At 31.1% G+C, this 18,891-nt stretch overlaps 1 protein-coding gene across 1 annotated transcript; it reads right to left on the bottom strand.

Moving 5' to 3' along the window:
- Positions 1–12,543: 12,543 nt before the first annotated feature.
- On the bottom strand, positions 12,544–18,891 carry LOC109799289 (protein REVEILLE 5). Its single transcript, XM_083070185.1, has 8 exons — positions 18,489–18,891; positions 16,920–16,977; positions 16,270–16,393; positions 15,980–16,165; positions 15,726–15,860; positions 14,196–14,305; positions 13,980–14,039; positions 12,544–13,125 (listed from the first exon to the last, which is right to left on the bottom strand). Exons 1-8 carry the CDS (start codon positions 18,722–18,724, stop codon positions 13,027–13,029), a joined length of 1,008 nt encoding a protein of 335 aa, XP_082926311.1. The 5' UTR covers positions 18,725–18,891; the 3' UTR covers positions 12,544–13,026.

Raw genomic sequence — 18,891 nt, 5'->3', positions numbered from 1 at the left:
GATGGCATTTTAGTAATTATCGGTGGCATTTTCGTAATTTTTATTAAACTTTTTGGGGCATTTTCGGATTTTGGAACGGGCTGTTCCAAAAGCGGAACGGGCCGTTCCAAAAGAGAAAAACATGTGTTCTGTGGTTGTGCAGAACAGGGCCGGAACGGGCCGTTCTCCAAAGGAGAACGGGCCGTTCTGCTTGGAGAACGGGGCGTTCCCCTTGCAGAACGGGCCGTTCTGCTTGGAGAACGGGGCGTTCTCCTTGCAGAACGGGCCGTTCCGAAAGGAGAACGGGCCGTTCTGCTGGGTTTCGAAACGGGCCGTTCCGGGGCCGTTCCAGTCGAAAATTTTACGTTGTTCTGAAGGGTTCAGAACGGGCGTTCCGTTTTCGGAACGGGCCGTTCTGGTTAGGTGGCGAAAATTTGCTATAAATAGGGGCCTTGGGGTGTTGGAAATGTATGCCTTGAGAGAGAAGAATTCCTAGAGAGAGAAAGAGAGAAGAGGGGAAAGAAAAGAGGAAAGAGAGGAAGAGGAATCCAGTAGAGGAGATTCTGCCCGAGTTTCGGTTCCTGTTTAAGGAGAGAGGTGGAGGTTCTGCCCGAGTTTCAGTTCAGGTTTATACAAGTAAGGGTGGCATTTATAAAATTAATCTAGTATGCTAAGTAAGGGTAGTGCTTATAAAATTAATCTAGTGCGTATGACCATGATAGGAATAGTATAATTTTAATATGCTATTTTATGTGGAGATTTTCATTTCATATAGTATAATTTGGATCAATTGATGGTTGTTTTGGATATTTATATTATTATTATATTGACAAATTGGCATGGTTATGGTTATGTTTAATTGTGGAATATGCTATGTATGTGGTTTGGAAAAGTAAATAGGACTTAAAGGAGTAAGGTTATGGTATGGATTAGATCTCTTGGTGAGATCAGGATATAATCTGTGGAAAAGTATGAAATTGGGAATCCCATGGTGAGGATTCCTATGTGGAACTTTTCCAAAGGTTATATGATAAACCACTTCAGATGTTAGGTGGATTCTGAAGTACTCCTTTAAGTATTCTATTTGCTACCGGTATGGGGGCCAGGCCGAGTCATACCGATGGATGAAGTGGCTATGATCACCAGGGTTACGTGACGACGTAATTCCAGCTGTATATTTTCCATGAGAGGTCAGGTGTGATTCCTGTGTTGCTGATATGTTTCAGCGTGCGTGTCAACACTTGGTGGATGGTGTTGAGGCCAACATTGTGAGTATATGTTGGTGTGAGATCATGGAATAATTATACAGTGGTGTGACTTTGTTTCTAGATGTGGAATATGTATACAAATGGTGTGGATTGTATGCATTGGATTTTAGATTTGATTTATATTTGGCATGGAAATAACTATTTATAAGGTTTATTTCCTTGGTGCGGATATATATATATTATGGATAAATATCTGTTTAATGATATTTTATCATGTACTATGGTTGGTTTTATATGTGCTAACCCTTGCATGTTTTCCATGTGGTTTGGACTGTGATGATCTCACTTTGTGGGGGAGCAGATCAGGTGTGAGGCTTGGGATAGCAAGAAGTCTTATGATAGCTGCTTTGAGTAGTAGCAAGGTTTAGAGCTTGACCAGCACCTAGGGTGTCTATATTATATTATCTTTTGGATTACTGTATGACTTTACTAAGGATGATGACTCTGCTATAGCAGATTATATTATATATTTTGGAAACAATTTATATGTTATTGTATAATTACACTCTAGCGTAGCTGGCTTTTGCTCTATTTTCTTTATTTTATATATTTTATATTGGTTGGTTATTGATGTGACGGCCTAGGGCGGGTCGTTACACCACTCATCAAACCTTCATCTCTAGAGATGTTAAGTTTTATGAGCATATATTCCCTTTCAAGAACAGCAACTCATCTGATAGTGGATATGATGCCTTCAATGACCAAATCACACCCAATCTTATCCATCCTGTAACATTTGATGATTCTGATCCTATACAACCCACACATACACAAAACCAGTCTACCATAAAACAGTTGGCTTCCCCAAATGAACCAGGATACTTATCTGATTATCATTGCTACAACGCAACCACTATCACACAAACTTTATACCCTATCCAAAAATTCATAGATTACTCCAAGCTCTTCACAGCACACACCCATTACATTTTCCAACTTTATGCTAATCATGAACGTCAAACCTATAAACAAGCCATAAAATTCCCTCATTGGAAGCAAGCTATCAAAGATGAACTCGCTGCCATGAAGATGAACAACACATGGTCCATCACTCATCTACCAAATGATAAAAAGCCAATAAGTTGCAAGTGGTTGTTCAAGTTAAAACTCAACTCTGATGGAACTGTAGCCAAACATAAGGCTAGGCTGGTAGCACGGGGAATATGGTCTTGATTTCCAGGAGACGTTTTCACTTGTGGCCAAGATCATGACCTTGAGGCTACTCTTATCACTTGCTACGTCCCAACATTGGAATCTAGCTCAACTAGATGTTAACAATGCTATCCTCAATGGCAACTTAGACGAGGAAATTTTTATGCAAATCCCTCTAGGATACAACCATAACACCAATCCCACATCTGTAGCCCCTTTAGCATGCAAATTAAACAGGTCAATATATGGCTTGAAACAGGCATCTATTGTAACATCCCAAATTTTATACAATATTAATAAAAGGGTTATTTTTATGTATTTTAAATATTTATGAAATTATTAAAGGGTTTAAAAATGTAATATCCCAAATTTTAATAAATAAAACAAGTTATTTTGATTTTAAATATTTATTGAGATTATTAGAAGGTTTGTCATATTTTTATTTAAGTATTTTACTATTTACGTATTTTACTATTCATGTATTTTACTATTCACGTATACGTTTTTCACTATTCATAAATACGTATTTACGTATTTGTAAATAGTATTTTACTGTGCATGTGCACAGTACTGGCGGCTACCGAGGGGCTGCGGATCTGAAGTTTATAAATTTTAATAAATTTTATTATATTTAATGAATAGTGCATAGTGCATAGTAATTTATAATATTATTTTAATGAATAGTGCATAGTGCATAGTAATTTCAAAATTTCTATAAATAGGGGCCTAAGGTTTTGAAAATTTAGAATTCTAGAGAGAAGGAAATTCTGGAGAAATAGAGAGAGGAAAGAGAGAGGGAATCCAAAAGAGGAGGTTCTGCTCAAGTGGTAGCTCTTGTTTATCTAGGTAAGGGGGAGGAGAACCTTATCTCTTTAAAATCTTATATACTATTATGTATATTTATTTATGTCACTATATTTATTTATTTATTTATTTAGTGAGGTGCCCCTAACCTCATTATTGTTATATTTATTCAGTGAGGTGTTACTAACCTCATCTAACTCCTTAACTTTTAATTACTATATTTATATATTTATTCAGTGAGGTGTTCTTAACCTCATTTAACTACTTAACTTTTAATTACAATGTTTATTTATGTTATTATTATATTTATTCAGTGAGGTATTCCTAACCTCATCTAACTACTTAACTTTTAATTATTATGTTATTTATTTACGTTATTATTTAGTGGGGTGTTTCTAACCTCATATATTTGTTTAACCTTTAATTACTATTACTTATTCTATGATTATCCTTATCCATAATAATTATTAATATATTCACATTTTATATTATTTAATTATTTTATAATAAATATATTTATTATCAACTATGACATAGTTCTGTTAAAGTCTCTCTGACTCAAATTGTTATTATTTCTTCACGTATTTATGAAGATAAATATTGTTCTATGGCCATAGACGATAAAGTTTGAATTATTTGTAGCTGGAGGTTTAACCTTGGGGATTTAAATGAGTAAGAAATGGAGGTGGAATATCTTTTGGTTGGTGTTATAATGATGCTCATTTATCCTGACTAGTCACTACAAGTATAATTCAAATTTTATTGTATCAAGAAAATCTAATATTTAATTTGTATATATATTTATATATATATATGTTAAATTTTTGTTTATAAATAATTCTGTTCATTCTTTTGAATTATTGTATTTATTGGATATTGTTCTTACTCCTTCCTTTCTTTGTTTTTAAATTAAATATATTATAAATAGACGGACCAACTTGAGGTTCCAGATCATTTTGCTGTCCTACATGGAAGGAAATTGGAATATGGAGGCTATTTGATAGATTTATTATAACTTTACTTGTCAATCATATTATTTTAATTGTAATTTTCTTTCTGTTATGAATATATATATTGTATTAAAAGAGTAAGGTAAAAGGAATAATGTGTAAAAGAATACGTTATTCTAAATATTTTAGAACGATATATTATATATTAAATTCACAAGATATTCTTTTCTTTACTTTTATTAAATAAATATATAGATATTATTAGTGATATAATTGCGAAAACATTATAAAAAAAAATTTATAATTTTTATTGTATAAATTGGGTATTAGAATTTGGGCGTTACATCTATAAGCTGGTTTGCCAAATTCAGCACCACACTAATTTCTCAAGGCTTCAAACAGTCAAAGTTTGATTACACCTTGTTCACTAAGGGATCCAACTCAACATTCATAGCCATTCTTGTCTATGTTGATGACATAGTAATTGCCAGCCCAAGTAACATTGCAATCAAATATGCTAAGATCATGCTACATGATCATTTTAAATTGAAGGATCTCAGAAACTTGAAATTCTTCCTTGGTTTGGAACTGTCAAAGTCACAAGCAGGAATATTCATGTGTCAAAGACATTATACAATGTCCATTCTTGAAGATTGTAGTATGCTTGCTTGCAAGCCTTCAACTGTACCTATAGAAGCAAATTTGAAACTGCATACAGACTCAGGTTCTCCTCTTGCAGATCAAGGATATTATAGAAGGCTCATGGGAAGATTATTGTATTTAATAATTTCTCAACCTGACATCTGTTATACTGTAAACAAATTAAGTCAATTTGTAGCAAATCCACATTCTGAACACATGAATGCAGCTCATATGCTTCTCCGCTATTTAAAACATATTGTTGGTCAAGGTATCCTGGTCAAAGCTACCTCTGACACTAAATTACATGCTTTTGTGGATGCTGATTGGGGTTCATGCATTGATAGCAGAAGATCAACAATAGGCTTTTGTATTTTCTTAGGAAATTCCTTAATTTCCTGGAAGGCTAAGAGACAGAAGACAATCAACAAATCTTCAGCAGAAGCAGAATATAGATCCTTAGCATCCGTCTCTACTAAACTTACTTGGTTGAGAAATTTATTAACTGATTTCAATATTATCACACCATATGCAGTTGTGTACTGTGACAATAAGGCAGCAATACACATTGCAACCAACCCTACATATCATGAACGAACCAAACATCTAGAAATTGATCTTCACTATGTCAGGGAGCAAGTAGAAAGAGGGGCACTCAAGCTAATTCATGTCAGAAATCATCATCAGTTGGCCGACATATTCACCAAATCATTGCCTCACAATGCTTTTCTTAGCATCTTGTCCAAGCTGGGCATCAATAACATTTTTCTCCCATCTTGAGGGGGGTATATATAGATTACATAATTTTTTATATTCCAGCCGATAACAGGTCATTGATATATATTACCTATTATTACAGGTCAGTGATGTATATATATATATATATATATATATATATAATTGTTCACCTACACTGGTACAATGAGCATTGTTAGTAGTATTCACTTAGTCTTCTTGTTCTTTTCAATTTTATAATTCTGCTATATTCAATAGGATGGATGGTCCACCTCCTTTCTGGTTTTCGAGTTTTACTTTCATTTTTCTTAATTATGAGAGAAAAGGGATTGGCGGGGGGAATGCTATATATTTATGAAGAAGTTTCAGCGAAATCAACTACGAAATGTATGTATGTTCTGTACCGGAAGGACCCTGTCGGCCACGTGGCTCGGCCACGTGGGTCAGCACGTCATGCCTTATCAAATATTAACGCAATTCAAATACCATTTCGGCTCGGCCACGTGGGTCGGCACGTCATGTCTTATCAAATAGTATCACTTCGACTCGGCAGAAGACTGAATACCCTGTCCGCTCGGCTCCGAGGCCGACATAAGATATGTCGGCCAGTATGTCTCGGCTCGGCCAAAAGCTGACATTGAACAATTAGAATGATGATTATGATTAACGAAGGACAAGGCATAATTAAGGCATAACTCGCAGATTAGCACCGTATTACCTAATTTGGTAAGTATCACCTAAGGCCCACAACCCTCAGGCCCATGTCAGATATTATAAATAGATCCTACGTAACGAGGTATGTCACTGTTCATTTATTACCCTAGAAAATCGTGCTCACACTGACTTGAGCGTCGGAGTATTTTTTGCAGGTACCTCCCCCTCCGAAGAATCCATCTGAAGCTCTCGTTCGGTCCTCATATTCCCCTGAAGATTACGAGTGTACCCTCAGGCAGGTACATGTTCTAAATTTATAAGATTCTTTTATGCATTTTACACGTTAAAAAATAATGTTTCTTTTAAATGTGTATACAAATTTCTTCATGTAAGATTATCATTTATTTTTTATACTCGGACATTTTTTTAGGTAAAATATTCTACTCGGATTATATTACACACAATATGTCATTATATATATTATTTTAATGGTAAAGACTAAAGAGGTTATTTTATTTTAAAAAAATATGATTTTGTTTTTATTATTTTATTTTTAAATATTTATATTAGAATTCATGAAAATATAATTTTATTGTAAAAACATTTAAAAACATAAAATATTATAAAATAAATATAGTGTGATATTTTTAATCATTTATAAAAATAGAATAAAACATTATTTTAAATTGATGATCTTTATCACATATTTTTAAATAAAACTCCAGTTAAATATATATTACTTCTGTTTTTATTTCATAATCGTTTTGACATTATTTTTTATTTTTTATTTTTAATAATTTAATAATTTTTTATTTTATTTTTATTTTTAATAATTAATATATATTTACTGAATAATATATTTATTCATTTTTAAATGTGTCTAACTATTTAAAAGATATAAAAATAAATAAATAATAAATATTAAAAAAAAGAAGAAAAAAATTTGACCTTTTCAAAAGAAAACAAAAGAAAGAAAGAAAAGTAGCGCACTAACATCATTACCTGTTATCCGGGACGAGCATAGGACAAAGCAACGATTGGATTTTCGAGTTGGAGTTGCTGTCTGTGTCAAGTAATGGCTGTGTTCTTCAATCAGGGACGGATTCATTTACACAACTGTGGGGCCAATGACAGTGACCTCCACTAAAATATTATAATTTTTATTTATATATATATATATATATTTTACTTTTTATAATATATATATAAATTATATTTTAATTTATTATAAAAAAATATTAAAAAAATAACATATATCTTATAAAAATATGATACATATTATTAAAAACTATTTTGTATATATTATAAATATAATATATATTGATATATTAAAAAAATATAAATATAAATTATAATAACATTTTTATATGTGATTATAAATAATATTTTTTTGCAATAATTATTTTTATATCTAATATATTAAAATATATTAATATTTTTATTTATATTTTATTTTATTGTATAATTTTGTTTACTGATTGAAAATTTATTATTTTTTTATTTATTAAAAATGTCATAATTTAGTTTATAAATATTAGTTATTTTTTAATTTTAATTTTAATTTTAATTTTTAATCCTTTTAATTTTGTATATATAAAACACTGCATATGTTGCGTATATGTTGCGTAATAGTAGTATATATATAACCACTGCATATGTTGCGTATATGTTGCATAATAGTAGTATATATAACCACTGCATATGTTGAGTAATAGCATGACACGACAGTGACCCGTTGCATAACCAAGCTAAAAAAATATAGGAAAGCGGTATGACCAGTGGCGGAACATCAATAAGAAATTTGAGGGTGCCAAATTAAATTTTTTATATATAAATTAAATTTTTTATTAATTAAAAATAACAAAAAAATTTATTTTCTCTACTCAAATTAAATATGCATAATAATAAAATTCAAAAATAAAATATTATCATTCACTAACTATAATAATCATAAAATATATATATATATATATATGAATATATATAAAAAAAATATTTTAAAAAAAGTTTGGGGGAGCCACGGCTCCCCCCTGTCCCTTAAAAGGTCCGCCACTGGGTATGACACCACATACCCATTGCATAACGGATCCGGTCCTCTAATTTAATACATTTTAACCGTTGAATTTATAATAATAGATCAGATTGTAACACATGTATAAAATATATTTTGACTTAAATGTACACGTGTCATAATCTGATCCATTATTACAAATTCAACGATTTAAATGTGTTAAGTTACCTTAAATTTCCCTCTACAAAGTTAGGGGATCTATTTTCTTGCATAAGCAAGCTAATGCAAGCTAAAAAATATAGGATCACTCATTGAAAATTTCTTGTAAGCTTCGTTGCTTATTTTCATTCCTCTTTGTTAGGCGCAGTACGCTTACATATTTTCATTCCATTTTGTTCATAACCAAGAGATCATGTTTTTTAAGTAGTAGCATGTGTCTTTTGACCTTTTCAAAAGAAAACAAGAAAAAGTAGCGGACGAGGAGCTCCGTGGATTTTATGGGTTCATGCACATGTCACAGACTCACAGTGGGGCCACATCACTCCATTAAAATTACTTGTAACAGGATCTAGCTTCTCTACAGTGGGTGGCCGGGCATGGGGGGTGTGGAACTGCCCACTTCCATATGATACGTCTATTTTTTTAGTTAAAAATAATAATATATTTAAAAAATAAAAAATATATGTTAATAAAATCAACATATATATTTAAATTATCATATGTATAAAATATATATTTGAAAGAGATATTCATTTATTTAATGTTTGTCAAATTTTTTAAGAAGATTAATTCTCTTATGTGATAAAAAATATTTCTTAATAACGAATCAATTTAAAAAAAAGTTTAATTATAATATATATATATATATCTTTATACTCATATATATAATATAATATGTTAAAAGAATTAATTTTTGATAAAATAAAATTTGTAGCATATATGTTTAGCTTTTGTGCTTTCTATTTATTATATATGTTGATTAAAACATATCAAAATAGGAAATATCAAAAGATTTATGTTGTATTTAGAATTTTTATTTTAAAATAAACTATCATCTAAAAATACATATTAGATATTAAAATTATATTTATATCATAAATAAATAAAACTTGATTTTTATAAAATTTAACATATTTATTTTTATGTTTTTTAATTAATATTAAATTATTATAAATTAAGTCTTTAGAATTATAATTCTAATTAAATATTTAAAAAAATATTTATAACAGATAAATAAATCATACTTAAGATATATATTCTTTTAAAAAGTTATATTCAAACCTACTAAATTATAAAATAATTTAGTATAACCTAATTTATTTTTATTTTTAATTATAATCATAAATATAAAAACTTATAAAAAATAATTATGATATATATTTATACTTTTAAAAATTATATATATAATTTTTAATACTATAAATATATAAATAAATATTATTACTCCTATTATCTAAAGTTTCTGGCGTCACTGTTTATAAGTACAAACTTTAACCTTGAAACTTGAAACTTGTATCTCCTTTATGCAACTATCCCGCCCGAATGACAGTGATTACCCAGAGCTTCAACTTTAACCTTGAAACTTGAAACTTGAAACGTAACATGGCAGCAGAAACCGATCCTCTCCACGCCCTTCTTTCTTTCATCTTCTTTGTACTTCTGGCTTTTATCCGAATAAAATACCCAGAAAATCCCACCCCATTTCAACTCCATCCAAAGACCGTGATGGTCTCCATTGCAAGCTTTCTCCTTTACTGCTTGGGCTTCTTGGGCAGGCTCAAGTTTGGTACAAGGGCTCACCACTTTGACACCCTCATGCACGTCTTTGCTTCACTCTCCTTCATTTCCTTGCTGGTGTTGTTGCTACCCCACACTTGGGAATCCTTTGGCTTCATTCTGTACACGTTATGGTTCATCACTCATCTTCTCACCATCACCACAAGCCTTTTCAGGGTGCAAATGCAACGCCAACATATGAGGTTGCCATCCACTTCAATGGATTTGGACTAACGGTTTCACTTCACACCTGTGGGCTTAAGACATGGATGAATTTCTCGTTAAGCACTTCTGGAAGAGGAAAATAGAAATAAAAATCAAAATAAACTTCTTTTTAAGTTAAAACTAGTTTTTATATAAATCAAAATAAGATTTCTTTCCTATTTTTCTCTTCTTGAAATATTTGTGGAAAATTTTATTAAATAGATCTTTAGTTTAGTCACGTGCTTCAAAATTGTACTTGTTCTTAGTCCAAATTGTGAGCCTGGGAGTACTTCTTATTGTAAACTCACTAGATTCAGCGTCTGTCCCTTCTTTGTGAGTTCTCATTTGGTAATCGTTTGTTGAGCGTTTACTTTCATTGTATGATAAAAAAAGGAGGAATGCTATATATATGTTTATGAAGAACTTTCTATATGAAATTAAAGTACCAAATATGAATTCTTTTTATTGGTTAAAAATTGAATAAAAAAAAGGAAGAAAAAAGGAGACGGAAAAGAAATCATGTGGAGACATTGAGTTAGGTAATTTCCGTACAAAATGATTATCTGAAAAGTCATGAGTGTGTGTGTTTTTTTTAAATAAATATCGTTAATGCACTATTTCAAAATTAAAAATAAAAATTATTTATGTATGTTAGATGTAATTTTTACTAAAAAATGTTATTTTAAAATAAAAATATTTAATTATCTTAAACTTTACCTTTTTTATAAATAGATATCATCAATTTTAAATTTATTCCATTTGATCTTTAAATTTTGTTTTATTAGTAAATAAATACCATAAATTTTAATTTTATTATGATTTATCCTTAAATTTTATCATTTTTATAAATAAATATCTTGATTGTAATTTTATTTTTATTAGTTTTTTTTCCTAAGTTTCTTATATATTACATTGAGATTAAATTATTAAGATAAAAAGTATCAATCATTTATTTATTTTAAATTATACTTTTTATTAATTTCTTGATTAGTTACTCATTTTTTAAAAAATTATTATATTTGAACTTTTGCATGCGTGATATGATGTCAGAGAACAAAGATGTTAGAAATTTGATATACATTTTATCCTATTTTATAAACATTTTCTATATACGTATTGCTTATTTTGTAAAATTGAAAAGCCAAACTTGCCTTGTAAACAGGTCAGTTTTAAAGAGTAAGTTGATTTCTCATATAGAATGAATTAATAATAAGAAAGTATGTCATTAGCATTTTGCATTATTAAAATATTAAATTTAACTTACTACATATAAGGGAGACAGCCCGATACTATATCATTTAACTTTGACGGTTAAAAGCCACACAAATCAAACAAAATATCGTTTGACGCATGTTTATTTTATTTTATTTTTATTATTAGTAAGAAACTAAGAAACATACCGTTATTAATTGCCTCAGCTAATAAGAGAGATATTATGAGAAAATCGTACTTCACATAAAAATATGATTAAAATATAAATATGTGTTTAGTCTTCAAATTTATGATAAATTTATTTTTACTTCTCAAATTTAAAATTATTATTTTTAATTTCTATAATTTTAAAAATATAATTTAGGCTCAAGTATATTTATGAAGAAGTTTCAAAGAAATCAAGTATGAAATGTACAGGTTGTTCTAAATTTATAAGAATGAAATAGATGTGAATTCTATTACAAAGATTGTTACTAATAGAATTTTTAACAAACTCATATTAATGCATTTTTCTTATTAGTTAGAATTTATTGAAAAATCACAAATTTAAGAAAAAGAGAGTGATTTAATAGGATGTGAAATCCACAAATTTTCTTTTTTCAATAAATTTCAACTAATTAAAAAAATATATATGTTCAAAGAAGTGTATTTCTAACATTTTTTTTATTATTACATAAGATCGTGTATAGTTCTCCAATATATTTTTTGGTAAACATATTTCCCCGTGATTGGTCTATTGGAGTTCGGTATACCTTGGTGTAAAATTTTTTGTCCTATATCTTTAGCTTGGTTAAAAGTCAAATAATAAAAATAAAGAAAAGGAAGGACTTAAAGAAAGAAAAATGTTTCTCGTATATTCATATACCTATCTATACCCGGAAGAAGAAAAAAAATATGTAAAAAGAAAATAATAAATATAATGACATATATAAAAAAATTGATTTAAGAAATTAAAGATATTTAAGAAATTGACCTGTACTAACCATGTGATAAAAGGAAAATAAGATGTCAATGAAATATTTAAAATATTTGAATTACCAAATATCGTTATTCTCACCAATCATGTATTTAATTGATTTATGTACTTAGTTTGTATTTAACTCGTTGAAAATAAATTCAAACCAAACAGCTCTATAATTACAGAAAAATATACATATAGTTGAGACCAGGTAGCAAATAGGGTTTATAATAATAATTATTATAATGTACAGGCATGAAAAGGAGAAACTTATCTACAGTGTTTTATTGCTTTATATACAAGGCAAACGGCACCCCTAAATCCTAACACCGCTCATGTACTAATTCTAAGCTTAAACAGCATAACACACAAAAGCACTCAACAGGCTGTACAGTATAGCCTCCAGAAGTGACCTAGCAGAACTCTCATTGTCCTGCATTCCAAGGATAATCATCTTCAAAAGATATACACAAATCAAAACACCAGCATATCTACGAGACTAACAGTGCCTAAAACAAACAAAAACTCAATCCAAAAGGTATACATATATTTATATTTATATACAGCATGCATCTAGACACTACACTTCCTTTTAGCAAAAACTTTTTGTCTTTTCCCCTTCTTGCTCCCACTTCATGTGCATTCAGAAAATATATTGAAAACACTCTTCGGCGTGGCAACATCCTAAGCAGAGAGAACGGCACTCTCAGATTTATTTGTGCTGCAAATATTAACAAACTTTGACTTCTCAGAGTCGGTGTCATATGATGAAAGCAGCTTCTTCTGCATTTAAGGTTTGGCAAGAAAATAATGGGTCAGTACACTATGATGCAGTCCTTGTTATGAAAATTAAAATAAAATAAATGATGCTAGGATTTTGTCAAACAGAATAATAAGAGAACACTTACAGCCACAGCATGGATCATACAATACACTAAATTTGAGGATAGATCTGTCATTTAGCAGAATAAGAATAGAATGCAGCTGAAGAGCTACGCATGCAATTCAAAATAAAATAAAATAATGCATCCTACGCTTCATGGCCAACTAACTTTATTACACTTGTGTGTGTGAAAATAGTCATCTCCAATGAGTTCTGAACATCACTGAGTATTGATGTTGCATACGAATAAAATTTACTTCAAAAATAGGAATCAACAAGGGTCTATTTTAATTTTATTATTAACATATTTAAATAATGGCACAAACACTAAATTACAAGCAGGTACATACGAACAACAAGATGTGGAAACAATATTTATTAATTGAGAAACTCATTGCAAAGTATAGTACCCAAGTAAGAAATCCCATATAGAAAATAAGTTCAATTTTGAAAATCGCTAACAGTATCAAACGTAGGTGCAATTGTAGATCGAAAATTCTATTTTGCCAGACCTAGGGGCTTGATGAGGCTTCAAGCAACAAATATCAACATCGCAAAATCAATTTGTTTACTAGCTTCAAAATAATCAATCAATTTGAAAGCAATTTAATACCATCTCATATCTTTTGTCATGTTACAGAATAAAAGTAAGGAACAAGGATTAAAAGATGACTTTGGCATATAACTAAATGTACACCATCACTAAGTCTGTGGGAAAAATAACAAAAGTGCCGCCTATTGGAAATAAACTTACATGATCCTCAAATTCAGGACTCATTAAATTGATGGAGAGATTTCTCATCAACAATAATACCTGCAAAAACAGAACAATATAAATTACTCAGGCATACAAGCTAAGAACTTAAACCCCAAAAAGCAGACTCCTTTTTCAAACCTTTGACATTTACAAATTCCAAAAAGAAAAAAGAATGATAGAGGCAAAGAAAATGATGGACTTGATATTAATTACCGTTTCCACATTTATTGGGTCCATCTGTCTTAGTTTATGTAGGTGATTAGTTGAATTTGGATCAAATACACTGCCAAGGAAGCTGTAGACTTGAGCAAAATCTGGCATTACTGCACAGACAAATCAAACTAGTCAACAAGAGCATGGCAAGAATCATGAAAATAAGAACTAAACAGAAGCTCAACAATTGCAAATCTGCAACATCATGACATATAGCATAACAAACTTAATAAAATTAATACCACTCAAACGTATCTATCTATACACAAATAAGACCGCACAAGTTAAACAATCATGTAAATGAATACAACCAACTACTATAGCTTCAATGTTATATGCACTGTTCACTCCAGAAAGGAGAACAAAGTGTATTTTAAATTTCGTTTTATAAGATCCATATGTTTGGATTAAATATCTCTAGCCCAGACCTAATTGTTTCTTGAAGCCCCAGTAATACATGAAAATGCCTGTGTTGAATTAAGGGTCCAGTCCCACTTCTGGTAGTCAACCATAAGCCAACTGTATTACATTTTATGTAGCACAGTAGGCCTAGCAGTGGTACCAGCTCACAATTTAATTTGGCTGCTACTCAACAAGCAGCTCTAGAGTTCTGAATATAATTTAGTTTCCTTCATTCTTTTGAACTGTTTCTAAGGATCTATGGCTGACTGGCTCTGCTTGTGCTTCTTGAAAACGATTGTATATAAACAAATGGAGAGTTGGAGACTTTATGAAATGTGTTATTTTTAGCATTCTTTTTCTTCCATTGAACCTTTTCAAAACTGAAAAAACTTGTAGTTCAGCATTAAATTTTCTTCTTGATCTTAGACATACATTTAATTGAACTCTTTAATATCTCAGTTTATATTTTAGGCAATTCAGATTTCATTCCAGTCCAATGTAATTAATCACTATACTTTTAAGGCACTAAGTCCAGCTTACTATGTAAAGCTTCACAATAAAATTAAAAATAACACAAAAATTAAAACTCCAACCCCCCTCTTCTCCACTACTCTCCCTAGTAGTATACAAAAGCTAAGACTGTAACTTCAATATCAGGGCAACTTCTTTATCAAAGGATAACATAGCATAGCTGGGGTTTGGTGATGGTATTCTAGTGTTTGTGTGAAATAAGCCTAGTCTAATGAATAAGAAGCTGATGCATGAATTATTCTTTCAGTTATTCCTATTTCCTTCTATATCCTAATGAATGAAAAGCTTTATCTTTTACTAGCTGATTCCTACATAGCATTCTACGACTACACAAATAACTGAACAAGAAAGGTTACAATCAGGCAATGCTTAAACCAAAATCATCTCAGAAAGATGGTCATGACTCTTGAATGGAACTACGAGTTTTAGGGCTTCTTTTTCTGATTTTAGCTGAGCCAAAACTCAACAGGTATTATAAACTACGTTCTCTATGTCTAATGTCTATTATAACATCCAACTTAATATTTGTGATTATGCCATTATGTTAATTTCAAGCAGAATTAAGTTCAAATTAAGGGATTGAAAAGCATTCCCAACCTTTAAATGGCTTGCCCTGGTCACCCTGATTAATCGTTTTGCTACTTGGCCAAGTTGGAGGGGTGCTTTCATTACTACTGCTATAGCAACAATTATGAGGAACAGCTTGTCCAGCTCCAGTCAATCCCATTCCATCTAACAAACCAAAATTTTCAAAGTTAGCAGAACTCTCCTCATTTTTCAAATTCATCACAAAATAGACTGTAAAAGGTACATATTTGAATAAGGAAAAAGTGTAGAACAAACTGAAAAACCTCTAATCACTTGTGGTTGTGGCACATTGACTGGTGGTGGTGTAGCATTATAATTCCAAGATGACAAAGGCATGCTAGTAACTGGGTTTCCAAGCACAGATGAGGAATCTGAGCTATAAATGTATGTAGGTTCAACGAAAGCAGATGGAGATTGCAATGAGCCTGTAAGTTGGGATGCAGTAGCAGCTGATAAAATGCAAAAACAAAAACCAGTGTTATTCAAAACTTGATATAATAGACAACAACCACTGAAGGGAACATCAAAAGGGGTTGCTATTGGCCATACTAACCGATTTTAGGAGCTTTTTGAGGGTATGGATGAGCAGCTTTTCTCTTTGGCCGAGGAGGAGGTACATGTTCACTTGTTCCATTCTTCTGAACTTTAAGAAAATACTTCTGTGCATGACTCCGTATCTGCCAAATAGAATTTTACATAGAACAGTGAAAAAAGAATAGTTGGAGGAACATGAAATGAATGTCAAAGATTCACCACTAGAAAATTGATGAAATAAACACTATATGCAATATATAATCCAACAAGATTTTATAACTTTATGTCCTTTCTTTTCTACTTGATTAAAAATGCAACAAAGTAACAAATTACAGGTTTATGTCTTTAAACCCATCATCAATATCAACCCTTAGGTTTCTCAAGAAAAACAGAAAAAATTGCATTCCACTATGATGCAACAAAATCTAAACAAAAATATTTGATGAACAAAAAATTAAAATGGATTGCTAGTAAGAGCAAATATAGAAAGAGCATAAAAAAACTATGTGAAGATTCAAACTCCGGTCAGGGACTTCAATTGACAGTCTTTGGGAAATCAAGAAAAAAATTATTATTGTCATGTTTCAATGTTTTAAAAAGAAACCAAAATCATTTAACATCTGTTAGTAACTTGTTCTTTGTTTCCTTTTGACTTGAATAATAAATTACCTGGATAACTGTTTTTGAACCAACAAATGCTTCAATCTTTTTCCAGTCCCGATCAAATCTGAAATTAGTCAAGAGAAGGTGAGAAACAGATAGGAAAATAAGCAAAAATAAACAAATAAATCATGAACCATCATGATTGTTACATATGCTGGTTTGACAAGCAATCAACAGAAGGTCAGAAGGGGGAAAAAGCTGTTTTTGGGTGCATAGATGATGTTATCCAAAAAGCATGGTGTTGCTTTTCTTACCAACCATATGACTTTATGATCTTTTTTTGATGCTTCTCTCTATATGAGCTACGGAGTTTCTAAACCCTAATTCTTTCAATTCATAAATTTCAAAAGAATTTGTAATCTATAAAACAAATAATGTGCATGTAAATGTGATGAGGCTCTTGAACAGTAGATAATTAAAGAAAGGTGAAACAAAAAGTTTAGGAACCATAAGATAATTTATTCACAAGAACTCCGTTTAATGCATCAAGCACCAACAAACTATTTTAACAATCTATCTTCCCTCTAAAAAACAAATCTGCACACTGCCACTCGTTCCTGGATAGAAAGGAGGGGGCAACCTAATGGTGAAAAGTCTAAACACTACAGAGCATGTTGTAAATAAACCACAAATCCTTGAAATAATAAAAGCACTAGCTTAAAACAGACCACTTTGTTCTCTGATATATATGGATGCTGCTCTTTCAGAATTTCATTTAGTTGTGTAAAATTGTGTTTGCAACATGACCAAATACTAAATGTCATAAAGTGGTGGGAATTGAATTGCTTCTCACTGTAATGCTTAGCCACCCTACGTTCAAATCATTAATTTTTTCTCACCCTAGCAGAATTGAACTTAAGTAATGAAATTAATCTTATAACTATTAAACAAAGACCACATAAAGAAATTCAATTCTCCCATTCTAAAATATGTCCCTTTTGCTAACCTAACCTTCATCTTGCTCAAAACTAAAACCCAAAGCACATCAATAAAATAACACCAACCAAACTATATCAAAATCATATTAAAAAAAAATAATATCAGTAGTAGGTCCTGAACATTTTATAAATTTTTAATTAGGCCCTGGCCTAAACTAAAAAATTGTAATTAAGTCCTTAATCTTCTACAATTTTGTAATTGGGTCTGGGAATTGGTAAAAAGTAAAAACCACTGCAAATTATTATTTTGTTATAGCAGTTTTAAGCTAACATAAGCTAACTATCCATCCAGGACCCAATTACAAAAAATGGAAGAAGATCGGGGACCTGATTACAAGCTTTTAGCTAATTTCGAAAAAGTTCACACACCTACTGATGTATTAAACCAAAAAAAGTAAATAATTTCGAGATCCACAATTAAAAAAACGAATATAAAACAAAATCCCAAAGCTTTCACACTACAGTCACCTACTCCTTACTAGTCACTTGACTAATTAAAAAAAACCCTAACTAACGATTAACGAATTATCTAGAAAACTCAAGAATTAGGGAATCCCCAAAACCATTAAAAACAGTCACCAATTCTCCAATACAGGAATTTGAATTCCATGAAAAGTAAAATAAAAAAAGGACTCACAATTGGAGAGCTTCTAGAAACTTGTCGTGCTCCTGCTCGGTCCAGCTCTCCCTGGACTTGGTAATCGTGTAGGGTTTCCGGATCTTCTTATTGGGATCCTCCACGGCGGAGGGTGCTCCGGCGGGAGGCGGCGGAGGGTGCTGCGGCGGCGGGAGATTGTTGACGCCGGGAAGGGCCATGTTGGAAGGATCGAAGAAGTAGAAGCCTTGGGCGGGGTTAGGGTTAACCGACACCATCAAGACCGAAACAGTAACCTCAATCGATCGTGTTACTGTTTGGGGGGTTTTCCAATAACCTTTGAATTTGTACCCGTCACTCTGCGCTCTTCGCTCTTCTTCTTCTCTTGCGTTTCCTTCGTTCGTTCAGTCCTCTCGCGATTTTCGTTTCCGTAATTTCGGACACC

Source organism: Cajanus cajan, chromosome 3 (genome assembly GCF_000230855.2).
Source record: "Cajanus cajan strain Asha chromosome 3, NIPB_CcT2T_4, whole genome shotgun sequence".
Classification (NCBI taxonomy): domain Eukaryota; kingdom Viridiplantae; phylum Streptophyta; class Magnoliopsida; order Fabales; family Fabaceae; genus Cajanus; species Cajanus cajan.
This window is presented reverse-complemented; position numbering and strand designations above follow the sequence as displayed.